The 14,588-nt window shown below is 35.9% G+C and overlaps 1 protein-coding gene across 1 annotated transcript; it reads left to right on the forward strand.

The window, feature by feature from the left end:
• Window positions 1–1,276: 1,276 nt before the first annotated feature.
• On the forward strand, window positions 1,277–12,253 carry LOC117617605 (dual specificity protein kinase YAK1 homolog). Its single transcript, XM_034347048.1, has 18 exons — window positions 1,277–2,130; window positions 4,246–4,445; window positions 5,038–5,191; window positions 5,266–5,375; window positions 5,511–5,580; window positions 5,695–5,777; window positions 5,867–5,945; window positions 6,035–6,075; window positions 6,655–6,777; window positions 7,476–7,626; window positions 7,948–8,062; window positions 8,182–8,264; window positions 8,354–8,428; window positions 8,933–9,007; window positions 9,099–9,922; window positions 10,821–10,973; window positions 11,447–11,739; window positions 11,912–12,253. Exons 1-18 carry the CDS (start codon window positions 1,978–1,980, stop codon window positions 11,986–11,988), a joined length of 2,859 nt encoding a protein of 952 aa, XP_034202939.1. The 5' UTR covers window positions 1,277–1,977; the 3' UTR covers window positions 11,989–12,253.
• Window positions 12,254–14,588: the final 2,335 nt, after the last annotated feature.

Below are 14,588 nucleotides of genomic sequence, written 5' to 3' on the forward strand. Positions count from 1 at the left end.
TAAAATGAGTGCAAGAGTGAGTGAACCGTTGAATTTACATCCAATGGTGAGTAACCAAAAATCTCTTGGACCCCTGTAGTCCAAGAGATCAGGACTGATGAATCTTATCATGAAATGTATAAAGTGTAAAATATTGAAGTAAATCATTATAAATAAATAATTATAGTGTGTTTAATCGGCTTTCATTAAAAACTACATGTACACTTGCAATGTTTGTCAGATCACTATATCATAAACTTTCAGTTAAACTCATCATGCAATGCATTTCCTTTCAATTTTTTGTGATAAAGTAATAAATAATTGACTAAATAAATATCCTCCAAAATTTAAAGTAGGTCTCTTTTATTAGTTTTAATAGCAGAAAAAATGTATTCTCTATATATCGTTTATTCCTACGAAATACCAGACGAAATAGAATGATCTTAGAAGGGATATAATGAAATTGTTTGATTGGTTCTTCCCAAAGAAATGCTCCGTTTTATTTTTTTATTAAGTTTTTCTTACAATTTTCATGATTTTTATTTAATTTTTACCGATATCGATAATTTTTTGATATTTCCATTAAAATTTTCGTGTTTTTGGACCACTGATATCTCCAAAACCATCGATATTTTAGACATTCGTTGTACCTTAGTTTTCAACACGTTCCCATCCCACACATAATATGCATCATCATTCGTCTATTTAACTGGGAATGAACCCTAATTATAATAATTTGATTAAAAAGTATCCAAAATTATTTGAAGAAAATAGGTCACTATCCCTAATTTTCAAACTATAAGTTCCTACGAAACCAACTTAAAGATAAACGATAAACTATTATTTAATTAGATTAATTTGATTAGAAAAACATTTAATTGGATTTTCGTAAGAAGAAAGTGAAATGAACAGGAAAAAAATAAAAAATAAAAGAAGTAATTTATATATATAAAGAAAAAGGCAGAGAATGGTAAAATATTTAAAATACCAGAACATGCTCTTGGTTAATGCAAACATTAAGAATTGAAATTATTAATTAAATGAGGATAATATAGTAAATTTACACTTTTCATATTTAAAAAAATTAAAATGAAAAGAAAAATCAGATAATGTATCTTATTTTTATAGAACACAACTACCCATTATCTTTTTTAATTCTAAAATAAATTTCTTTTTTTAAAAGAAAACTATTTCACAAATGCGGAAGCGCGTGCTGAGAGGCTAGTGAAGAGAATAGAAGAAAAGCCAACTGCGGCGTAGTCCCTTCTTCTTTTCTTGTTAACATTACAATTTACAAATATTGAAATAAAAAGAATAAAGAAAAAGAAAATCCGAAACTCCCATTCGGAGGAAGAAAGACGGTGGCTGTCCCTCACATAACACAAATTCCTAATGCCTTGTATGCTCTTTGCTCTTGTAAGCCCCAAATCGCAATTCCGTCTATCTTCTATCCTCGTCTTCCTCTATCTATCGACTATCGTCATCTGTCTGCAATAATCTATCTGACCGCTGCTAGTTGTCGTCCGATAAGTAAATGCATTCATGTATAACGTGTGCAATTAGGGTCAGATTGTACTCTTAGAAATCCGATTCGTATTTACTAGCTCTATTCGCATATTCCAATCCAATCCCTGAGTATTGATTGCAACTCAGAACAATCAGAATCATCTGATAATTTTTGGGTATGTTGATGGATCGTCTGGTGATGGGCTGGTAATGTTGCGGGATTGAGAAATGAAGGATGGGATTGGAATCGGTTGGTGGGGTCTTGGGCTTAATTGGAGCATCCAAAAGGTCCGTCCAATTGCTGATTCAACATCCTTAGCACAGTAATAGACTAAAAGTGTGTTTGTTGTTGCTGTTGTTGTATTGTGTATATGTATATGATATCATCACCATCGCCATCATCATCATCATCATCATCATCTTCATATTGATCAATGGAGGCACTGGGCATGGGCGATTTCTGGGTCGGCGCTTGATTTTCAATTTTGGACAATGGATGAGCTCAGCCCTAGTCCTCAGTCCAAAGACTCGGCTGCCTCTTTGTGGCGTCCCAGCCAGCTCGTCTTTGGTCCCTATTCCACTCAGACGCAGAGTGAAGCTCCCAACAGCAAGTCCCAAACTTTGCGTGTCGTCGTCACAAAACCCGTAAGTATTTTTTCCCTTCTTCCTTGCAATTTTTTAAGTGGTGCCATGAGTCGTTCACTTCATTTCTTGCTCTTTGCTATAGAATTATTCATCTTCCGAAGCTTTTGCATCCTGCAAACTCCCTTTCATACACATACATACACATACATACACGTACAATTATATATTTACAAATTGAGCTTCCATTCTTATGGGTGAAGAATTAGCCTGCTAGACAACCGTGTTTTTTTAATTTTGTTTTGGGTGGAGTGGGTGTACTGGGGAAGTTTAGGAGGTGCTCTGATTCTAATAATGCCTTTCCTGGAAATGTGAGGATAGTGCGTTGCCTATCATACCAAAAAGAAAAAGTAGAATGCAAAAATACAAGTGAAATAAAAAGAGAAAATAGGAAACAAACTCGCAGGGAGGAAAAGGGGTAATAATGTAGTTGAGAAGCTCAAAGGATAATCCTATGCAGAGGTTTGGAAAATTGGCAGGTATAGCAGAGATGCCATTTTAAATGCTATGCTGCTTTGTTTAAGGTGTTGTATATGGTAGGAGAGGAATTGATGAACTTTTGTGTACCTCCCATGTCCTATTCTAGTCCTGTAGTATTTTTGCTTTTAATTATGTGATGGGATACAACTACCTATGTTTCCTCTAACTTGTTATAATTGCTGAAAGGAAGTCTCAGATGCTGACTTGTAACACAATTGTTGATGCTTAAATCAGTTATCTTATGTACTGAGTACCTTCCCCCCTTCACATTATTGGTCCTATATCACTCTGTTAAATTAGATTCTGTCTATCATAAAGAAAAAGGTATTCTGTCTCTCCTTCCCCCAACTACAGAAATCGTTGGTCTTATCACTCTGTCTCTCCTTTACCCCAACTGCAGAAATCTTTAGAAGGTTCTTTGTTTGTTATACTCTTTGAGTAGGTAATAAAATAAAAAGTAGGTTGGCAAATGTGTTGCACAAGTTTTGTACTCACCTTTTAATAGTATACCATTGCTACGAATAGCTGTGAATTCCGTATCTCTTTTGAGACACGGACCTTCATTTTTGGCCTTGGGTTTGATACTAATGCTGTAAATGGATCAGATTGGTTGGGTGAATTTATCGAAGTAAAAAGTTTCAAGGCTGGCATGATTCTTCAACAAATTTATTTTCATTTGATAGGACTGAAAAAGTGCCAACTCTGATCTTTCACTTGATTATAACTTTTGATAAAAATGCTGAAGATTCTTGAACTATATTTAACTTTGGGTTTATATTTACCTTCCCCCAACTAGAATTGTTAATGTTATTCAGTCATATGTATCAAATAATTGCTATTTAAGGGGGAAAATTACATATTGAATTCTGTACAGAATCATGTAGGTATTCTGCTGCAGTGGTGCATTCTTTGCAAGAACCGTTTAGAATCGACTGACCATCTTTTCTTACAGTGCCCGGTGACTTTGAACCTATGGTTTTGCTTGTTTAGGGAGTTCAGAGTCAGTTGGGTCGTGCCCAAGGACTAGCAGAAGAAAGCCAATGTTTTATGGGTTTGTAGTGTATTGGCTGTTCTTTGGGTGGTTTGGTTAGAACGAAACAGATTAATTTTTGAGGACCGAGCAGGTCGCGAAACAGAGGAATTATGGCAGAAAGTTAGACTATGTTCTTCACTATGGACCTCGACTTCTTCAGTCTTTAGAGATATCTCCTTTAGGGTTATTTGGCTGGATTGGAAAGCAGCCATTTCCTAGCTATAGGTTGTGGGCGCGCTACTGGGGTTCTTTTGCTAGTAGCTTAGGGTTTTGTTCAGTCTAGTTGCTCTTTCTTTGTGGCCACGTTGGCCATCTCTGTATTTTATTGTCTATTGCAATAAAATTTGTTTCGTTTTCAAAAAAATGTAGGTATTCTGCTGTTATACTTAAACAAGGATAGCCTCTGAGTTCTGTTTATTCCTGAGGATTGGTACCTTCAATGGGAATTCTTTTTCAGTGGCCACATTGTTTTGATATAATTTCGTACAGCAAGTTTTGATGTATTATGTCATTGTATCTCATTCTCTGTACATGGGTATATATGTCTCAACTTGAAATTGTTTGAAGAATATTTTTGTGCTGACACAGAACATTGTATTATGCAGTTTGTGGCTAGGCTAACCAAAGACATAGTTGAAACGTACCATATATGCAATCCACAGTTTAAGTATTCAGAAGAATTGAATCCAAAGAGATACTTGACCAGCCCATCAATTGGAGTACTCAACGATGGCTATGATAATGTTAACTCAGATCTTATTCTGACTGTAAACTTTGTCTTGGTCAATCTAGACACGCAGCGAAGGTGTGTTCTTATCTGTGTTTTTTCTTTTCATGCTATGTTGACTGACTTTAAAGGAACCTGTTCCTCGTTTTTGCTTCACTGCTTTGTGTTTCAAGGTAATTTTTTTTTTTTCAAATTTAATCCCTTATTTGATCTTGTTTTTTGATTTTCCAAAATGGTATCAGAGCGACTTGTCTATATAGATTATAGCATCTTGTGTGCTTCACTTCTTTTCTTTGTAATTCAGTTTAATGCTATGTTTCATAGTCCATGTGCTATTTCGTGCTGCTTAATATACATTGTTGAGCCCATTTCCTTTTCGACCAATCTTATGGTGCAATAAGTTATCTAACGCGCTTAGCATGGTAGTATTTCAAATTTCATCAAGCCTTTGTGCTTGTAAATTCATCAAGTTTGTTCTTGTGATGTCTCACAGTTAAAAGTTAACAAAAATGGGAACATGTCGTTAATTATAAAGGAATGGCAGAGATAGCAAATGTATTTACAAATTTATGTTATAATCTGTACTTCCCATGGTGGCCCAACATCAGACTAACTTAGACCTTTTCAGTTAGTATTTAATTTTTAGGGCTTTTCCCCTTGCTCTTTTCAGATACGTTGTCAAAGATGTTCTTGGCCATGGGACATTTGGCCAGGTTGCTAAATGCTGGGTTCCAGAGACTAACAGCTTTGTAGCTGTGAAAATCATAAAAAATCAACCAGCATACTATCAACAAGCCCTGGTTGAAGTATCCATTTTGACAACGGTAATGCTATTCTCTTTTTTCAGTCGGTCCCTCATGTTCACTTTCTTACTGTTTGCTTTACTTTTTCTTTGCAGTTAAATAAGAAGTACGATCCTGAGGATAAGCATCACATAGTTCGTATTTATGATCACTTTGTATATCATCGTCATTTGTGCATTTGCTTTGAACTGCTGGATACGAATCTGTAAGTCACTGACACTACCTATTTAGTTGTGAGTTGAACTCAATGTAACTTGATGCACCATTTAATCCCTTAATGATTGAAATTGTTGTTTTAGTTTTTCCCCGCACATCGTTTTGACATTTTGCAGTTATTCAGGTATGAGCTTATCAAGATAAATCATTTCAGGGGACTATCCCTGACCATTGTCCAATTGTTTTCTAAACAAGTATGATAGTTCTTGCTTGTATTTGATTTTAAACATTTTGTCTCATTGACGTTACTATATCTTAACCCTTATTTTCTCTCTTTTCCCTTTTCGGTAATATTTGCTTTAAAATAGATTCTACATGGATTGGCTCTGTTAAAAGATGCTGGGATAATTCACTGTGATCTGAAGCCAGAAAACATTCTTTTGTGCACAAGGTGAGTTACTTTTAATGATAAATTTGGGACTATTTTTGTTATAGATCTGTTTCATTTTAATCTCTGCATATTTTCCCTTGATGCAACAGTGTTAAGCCAGCAGAAATTAAAATTATTGACTTTGGATCAGCATGTATGGAAGATCGAACTGTTTACTCCTACATTCAGGTTTGCATTACTGCATACTCCCCAGGCTTATCGAAGTCTTATCTTTCATAGAAGGGTCTCTTAGATGCTACTTTTCATTTGTTCTGCAGAGTCGTTACTACAGATCTCCGGAAGTTCTTCTTGGATACCAGTATCCTTGAAAATGAATTGACGTTTTGTAATTAATTTACTAGTTATTCTGTCTCTTTGGTTTTGATCTTGATTGGGAAAAATCATAATCAAACCCATCAGCAACCTGGCTATGGGTTTCATCTAAGGTTGACCTTTTATTTTCTGTTATCAATTTTTATTTATTTATTTTTCTAAAGGTAATGTCAATGCAAGCCTGATAAGATCACATTAGTAGGCTAACAGTGTTGTTACTGCAGTCCCAACTGAACATCTGGTCTGGTCTAAGTTGTTCCAGCTGGACCTTGGATTGCCGACTTCTGGAGTTGGCTTAAGCTTTGTGACCCTTGCGACTTTGGCCTCAAAAATCATCTGAGCTGCATTATTACTATCTTGCCTTTATATTCTTTATTTGTTTTGCAGGCTGCAACTTTCCTAAGAATGTCTAAACCTAGTGGTCCTGAAAATGTGGAGTGATGGTTGTATCTGTAGATAATATTCTAACTTCATATTTGATGGATTAGATGTTTAAACTTGGGTCCAGTTTTTATACTCATACTTTTTTATATCGGGATTTTTGTGGTACTTAACCCCTTTCCAGATATACCACTTCTATTGATATGTGGTCCTTTGGATGTATAGTTGCTGAATTGTTTCTGGGATTGCCATTATTCCCAGGAGCTTCAGAATTTGACCTCCTAAGGCGAATGATTGAAATACTTGGGTATGCCTTTTTCTTTCGTGTTAGTAATTTAAGGAAGGGACCTAATTTCATTTATTTATTAGGTAGGATTATAATATGCATGATATTTTACGTTTTCTTTGTTTACTTTTTTTATCATTATGATTCCCCTTGTTTTCATGAAATGCTGTTTAATTAAGGGCTTATTTAGCTTTTGCAGTGGTTTTAAAAATATCCAATGAAAAATTCTGATTCTTTCCTATGAAATTAGTTCTATTGAGTATTGAATCAAGATTTCACCTGAAAGCTTTATCTCTATGCCTAATATTAATAATGCTCTTTGTTCTCCTCTTCTTTCTTTGTTATTCATCTTATCTCAACCTTGACCTCTGACTGGAGTTTCCGTAGTTAATATTTTCTTGCCATATGAGTCCCAATCAAATAAGATTTCTCCTATTTTCTATTTGAAATCCTAACCCCCATGGCTTTCCCTAAATTTTAGACCAATAGATAATTTTTAGATTACAGTTTGTACTTTATGTCCAATTTTAGCCTCCAATTCATTATTGGCTGGGATTTTGTCTGGGAGAAGAGACCATTTAATGACTTGGGATATTGTTTAGAAACCAAAAGAGAAAGGGGGTTAGCTATGGGAAATTATTAAAAAGGAATAATGCATAGCACAGTTATTGGTTATCATTTTCTCAAAATTGATATTTTGTATGGTTGTCATATTGTAGAGGACAACCCCCTGATTGTGTACTCAAGGAGGCAAAAAACACGAGCAAGTTCTTTAAGTGCATTCGGAGTGTGCACAATGTGGAGAATGGGGAACTTTCTGCAAGTGGAAAAAGTGCTTATCAAGCACTAACAGAAGAAGAATATGAAGCTGTAAGTTTCTGTAGTATAGAATTTTTTTGGAAAATGAAACTTTTGGTTAGGAGAAAAGGATCCTATAGAGAGCTAGAGAAATGAGAAACAAATGATGAACATTACACGTGTATTGGTTCAATTCATCTATGAGTCTAACTCATATTTCTTTTCAAATTTCTCTGAATTTACAATGGTGGAACCATTCTAAGATTTTAGTAATTCTTGACCCCCCCTTTTTCTTTTGTTTCATAAATTATCATAATATAAATTTTGTTTTTTAAAATATTCTGAATTTTAATATTTTCTTTTTAGTTCTTATGCTCAATGGTTTCTGTTCAGAGAGAGTTGAAAAGACCATCAATCGGGAAAGAGTATTTTAATCGTATGAACCTCGAAGAAATTGTTACAAACTATCCGTATAGAAAGAACTTACCTAAGGAAGACGTGGTTAAAGGTTTGCTTTATGCTTTTGAATATTCAAAGCTGATGACACTGAAGCAGTTCTACTTAATGCTTAACTGCTTTCTCTTATTGAAGTTAGTAATGCTGTTGCATGATATCAAATATGTGCAGAAAGTCAAATACGTCTAGCTTTGGTTGATTTTTTGAAGGGACTTGTTGAGTTTGATCCTGCAAAACGCTGGTCGCCTTTTCAGGTTGCTAATTGTCCTCTCTGCTACTTTATTTCTGATACACTGTAAATAATTACACGCAAATGGATTTTGAGTTGGACTTGTACCTGCAGGCTTCAAAACACCCTTTTGTTACAGGAGAACCTTTTACACGCCCTTATAAACCTCCCTTGGAGACCCCTCGCATGGTAAGTGGGCCCATTTATGAACTGTGTAAATCTTTTCAAGCCACACTCAGATATCAAATGTAATTGTGCTTGGTTTCTTCTTAATTGATACATCGATTAATGTGATAGGTTTTGGCATAATCTGATATTGCTTTAGTTCGTGAGTGAATGTAATTGTATATATATATATATATATATATATATATATATATATATATATATATGCTTGTTAATGAAATACGCAGGTAGTGATGAAAAGTTGATTTGAAATTGGTTTTATATTCTAGCTGTAGTTTAACATCTTTAAATATGCTTTTGAGTCTCATACTGAATGAGTGAGGATCACCTCATCCTACATCCTGAGTTTCAGCCATACTTATGAAATTTGTACCGGGACTAGGTTGCTTATTGCAGTAGTTAGTTATTGGCTGCGTTAGAAGTTCTGCAGGATATAATACTAACCTGCTTTTCTTTATCTCTCTTCTTCTTTGTCTTTGACCTCCTTGTCCTCTTATTTTCCCTTAGCCTGTTGCTCAAAACATAAGGGTGGATCATCACCCTGGTGGGGGCCATTGGTTTGCTGCTGGTCTCTCTCCTAATGTAAGCTTGCCGCTCCTAAAAATGTCGTTGCTTTTATTTTTAGCTTGTCTATAATAATCATCTCAGCTATAACTGTACTTTGATTCTTCAGATTCCAGGTAGAAATAGAGTCTCCATGCATAGCAGCCCACATTTTCAGGTGGTGCCATATGCACATGCTAATAGCTATGGCAGTGTAGGAAGCCATGGTAGTTATAATGATGGTACTGGACTAGGAAGCAGCTATGGAAGTTATGGAGATACTAGTAATGTGTTCGCTTATTATTCTCCGGTTGGCCCATCTGGGATGAACATGCATGCACAAGGCAATGTGCCGATGCTCGGAAGTAGCCCGGATGCAAGACGGAGGATTATTCAATATTCACATGGAAATGGACTTGGTATGAGTCCTTCGGCAGGAAGTTTTGCTCCTCTGCCACTAGGCACTAGTCCTTCACAATTTACTCCACCAAGCTCCTACAGTCAAGTTTCTGCCGGCTCGCCAGGACATTATGGTCCCACTTCTCCAGCAAGAGGCAGTTGTCATGGTTCACCTTTAGGAAAGATGGCTGCAGTTAGCCAGTTTAATAGACGAAAAAGCTGGGGATATCCTGGAGGTTCTCAAACTCAAGAGAGTTCATCTTCACACTGGCAAGGGCAAGCAACTGACGGCACCAGTTCTAACCAAGCTGAGGGGAACTCTCAAATACTAGGTAGTTCACCATCACATCTGCATTTAAACGCTAATGCTGGAAGCTGGAAGCAGCAGCGAGGAGGCAGTGGTATTTCTCCTGGTTACTTAGCCATTCAGAGCATGCCAGCTTCCTTCACAGTTGGTTCAAATATGCAATTCCCAAATACCACGGGAGTGGCTCATGAAAAGCCTGAGGCTAGCCTGTCATTGCCTGATCCTGGGGATTGGGATCCCAATTATAGGTAAGTGGGCAGTATATCTTCTAAGGGGTTTTAGTAGTAAGCCCCGAAAAGGAACACTATTTTAGCAATAAACCTCTAATGGTTTAATACTTATTTCTAAGCCCTCATCTTTTTCTATTTTAAGACTGGCCTTTCTGGGTAAAAGTTTTATTATAATCCCCATTTAGGGCCTAAGAATAAATATTGACAGTGTTTTTACTAAGTTTCCCATCTTTTAGTCGCTACAAAGATATGATTCCTATGAGTGTGCTGCATGCTTTTCTTTCATTAATAGTTGTTTGCTGTCAAAATTTAGGTATCAAGCGTACAGAGAACTATATTTGTGAGCCTCAATAAGAGTAGGACCCTGTATGATGATGGTTTTATGACTCAGCATGACCAATTTTAGCCTTTCGCTGACCCCTTTCTGAGTTTGTAAAGGCGCTAGACCAGATAACCCAAAGACATAGGGCCAACTGTTAGTTCCATGAAGCTTACTGCATGGTTGGGGAATGACCATAGCCTGGGTTCTCTTCATTGTATGTAATTCATTGTGACCTATAAGATCTCCTACCATATAATTAAGCCAGTCATGGTAATCTTTGACTTTTTCAACAACGTGCATCTTAATCAAGAATGATATAGTACAAAGTTATTGCATTGTTTCCATGGTTAAGCAAACCTTATATTGGTTTATCCATAGATAATTTTGACCATAATGGGAGTGTCTACTACGTAGCAAGAATGTTAAAGTTGAATGCCAATTTCATTGCTAACCATTCGTTGGGCTTCCTCACGGGTTTTCATCTAGGCTCAACTCAAGCAGTTGGTTTACTTGTTGAATTCTTGTATCAACCTCGTATTTCTTCTGAATTTAATGTGCATTCTTCTTTCTTCTGTCTTTCCATTCTCATTCCAGTGATGAACTTCTTCTACAAGAAGATGGTTCAGATGTAAGCTGCTTTACTACTGAGTTCAGCCAAGGCATGCATCTTAATTCTGCAGAAAAATTGGTTGGGGCGGGAAGATTTAATCGTGTGTCAAATACGAGCGCAGGCCTATCCTTTCAAAGGTAAGTTGTATCTTCTATCTATCAAGTTTATTCACTTAGTTAGTCTGAAATTATGTGAGCAAGTTTATGTATACAAGTATTTACCACATGACTGATGCAGTCTGTAGAGTCTGCAATAACACTAACTCATGTGGATTGATCTGCAATGAAATAATTACTTGCCTTGTTTTCCTCAGCTGAAAATTATATGTATACAAGTATATTGCAAATAACTGATGTAGTATTCGGTGTTCTTTTAAAATGTGGGGATGAACTGCAACAATATATTCAAATGTTTCCTCCTGCAAAATGCTTTACTGTGCTATTTGCTATTAATGGAGGTTTCTAATGATGAACAAGTTTCCTAATGAGAAGAGGCAGAATGTTACAATTGACACATTTCCGTACTTGTCTTTTGGAATAGAGTTCTTTCTCCTATTCTTATTTCTTTGGTCCCTCTGCATATTGATTACAATTGTCTACCATCTCTTCAGACAAAATGGGCCCATTCAATCGTATTCACATGCAGAGGTGGGTAGCCCTCCTTCAACTAATGAACCACTTGCTGGATACGCACGCTTGCCAAAACCTTCTCATTTTCCACATATATCACAAAATTCTCCAAGCCGGTTGGGACAGCAATATCAGCGGTCCAGTCAAGGAAGACCCACCAATTCTCGTGGTGGTGATTGGAATCATATGAAGGTGCAGGCTCCTCCTCCCAATTTTAATTCTGGTGGCCCACTTTCTCCGGGAAATAGCTCATTCAGCAACGGCATGTCATGGGGTACTTTCTGACTTCACATCATAAGCCATTCTACCCTCCATTTTCCTTTGTCTGCTATCATCCTAGTAAACAAAATCTGTCAAACTATATAATGTGTTTATGGGAGAAGGGGGATTGAATGGAGGGTTGGGGAGCTGAGAACATTTAAACTAATTGTGGCACTCTATTGTAGGGCGTAGAGCCAGTCATCCTGTCACTAGCATTCCACCTGCATCCCGAGGAAGAAAGGACTATGGAAGGATTGCCTAATGTTGGAATTAGTTTTTTACTGTGAACAATCAGATCCTGAGGGTTGGCAAGAACATTGTACAACTTGTACTCAATAGTTCACATGGGTAGTGGGCTCATGCTATGAAAATCCACATACAGATCATGCTCATTCATTGTGCTTGCACAATATAATTTGTGGTTAATGATTCTCTTGGTCTTGTTACATTTCATACAATTAGTATTGCTTTCCTCAATGGCTTTAGTCTTCTCTTATGTTTATCAAATGCCAGAAATTTAATTTAGATATCGTGCTGATTCTGAAATGGATTTTTATGTGTTTGAAGGAATTTAACCTAGTTATTGAGATAAACTGCAGCAGCTGAAAAGAATTTCAAGAGTTCGTGTAAATTGATGAATGAAGTTCAGAATTTACCATGGGTTGTTGGGGTGTAAATTTGATCTCTCTCTCTCTCTCTCTCTCTCTCTCTCTCTCTCCCCTAAAAAAGAAAAGAAAAAGAAAGAGTCCAAGGTTAACTAGAGGTTTCTGTGAGATTAGAGCTAAATCCGCGTTGTAAGTAAGTTAAGCTGAAATTTGTTTTTAATTATATATATAGATATATAATATGAACAATGCTGAGGATTTGTTCAGTTTGAGCAAAGGAGATGTGTAAGAAGCTTAGAATTTAGTAATTCATGTTGTGCAAAATTGTGAAGAGAACAGTGTTGTAATGCAGTGGCATAATAGTGCTCACTTATGTATTTATTAAACTTTAAGTGGTTACTGGTTCGTTTGTTGTTTGAATAATAGTGACTATTATTCATTTTTTTTCTTCATAAGAGTATTATTCGTTTGGTGGATACGTTTCTTTTCCTGTATTATCTGTTAAATGGTTCTGATATTCAGTTCTTATCAAATTGACCACGATGCATTTGAATGTTTTTTTAACTTCGTATTACACCTGCTTCATAAGCTGGGCTCCAGCCAGGTCCCAATAATCTGGGAGGCTTGCTGCAGAACGACGACTGTATCAAGACACCAATACTTCCTTTGCATCAATAAGATTTTATTCTTGTTTAGCATTTACCGCTTGTTATTCTCATCGTTGCATATGAAGATAAATACGATTATTTTTTAGTTTTTTTTTTTCTCTGGTGTTGTTTAGTTGAATGACTGTTTATAACTTAAACTAGTTGTATTTTACGTAATAAGAGTAATGTGAGCTTTTCTTATTTTCGTCAGGCTTGCTTGGCTTGTATTCATATTCAGGTGTTGTAGTGCCCAATGTTTTTGTGTTATGTTTTAAACCACGACTCGAAGTAGAAAGTTGAAAGGGCGTATGTAACTGGAGTTATAAAATAAGTGAACTTTGTGGTGGTATTATTAGCAGTTCGAAATCTTACTAAACTTTATTCTAGATAGAAAAACATAAAATATATTATTTCATTTAAACTAATTGTCATAAGTGATCCTATGTACGACTTTGTTATTTGCTTTAAGGAAATGATTTATATTCCTCACTTCCCCCATATTTACTTGTAATCAGGAATGAAAAAATGTATAAGTCCCACCTCAAAATTTGTAATCACATCCTTTCAAAATTAGGAATTGGATCAACTACTTTTTAACCTTTTTACCTTACTACCTTCCAAAAATACTCTTACCACTTTACAATAATTCCAAAACACCCCAAACCCTAGAAAAATAAAAACTCACACCAAGAAAAATGAAGAAAAAAGCAAAATTTAATAGCTGTTTATTAATCATTGTTGGAAAAAGCATAATTTTTCCCTTTTCAACTTGGTTGCTAGCCTCCATTTGTCTTGTTTACTTCTTATCAATGTGTCATATTTGTTTTTTTTTCTTTTCTATTATATCCTACTTCTTTTTTTTCATCATTCGTCATATAGTATCATATATTATATATTAGTTGTAAAATAAAGTTTTGTCAATTTGCTTTTTTACAAGTTACAACAATTTGAATCAACTCCATTCATGTGCTGGTTCTATATGGTTAGTAAATAGCTTAATATGAATAATTCTTATCATATAGATTCCTTATTTCCTCCATTCCTGTTAAGTAAACGACCTCAATAACTTAATGAGAATCATTCTTATCATACCGATTTATGTTTTAGCTTTAAATGATAACTGCCGCATCTAGTGAGTGGGTTTTGTATTTAAATGATAAGTTTCGTATCTAAACCCTAATAATAAATGGTGGTATTTGTTGATGCTCAAAAAATTCACGGTTCTGTCCAAATATATTCCCGACTCAATGCGATACCTTATCGAGAAGAAACCCAATTTGAGCACGCGAAAGTTCGTCATATGCCCTTGGACACATGTCAAGCCAAGCAAATAAGCAACATGCCATGCTACAAACTTAAGTGGGCCCAAGCCACGCAAGATGCACGGGGCTTGCTTGAGTGGGTTGTGGTATGGATAGTAATAAATTGACATGAGGCCCATTGATGGGCCGAGAAATGGAAGTCCCGGGTTGCTTGGAAGCCTCGGAACTCAAGCCCATTTCTTAGGCCCAAACATGTGGGTGAGCACAAAAGAGAAAAAATAGCCCATTACCTTAACCAAAGTAGCCCAACAATTGATGAAGTTAGCCCATTTACTTGATAAACCAACT

Source organism: Prunus dulcis, chromosome 2 (assembly GCF_902201215.1).
Source record: "Prunus dulcis chromosome 2, ALMONDv2, whole genome shotgun sequence".
NCBI classification, from domain to species: domain Eukaryota; kingdom Viridiplantae; phylum Streptophyta; class Magnoliopsida; order Rosales; family Rosaceae; genus Prunus; species Prunus dulcis.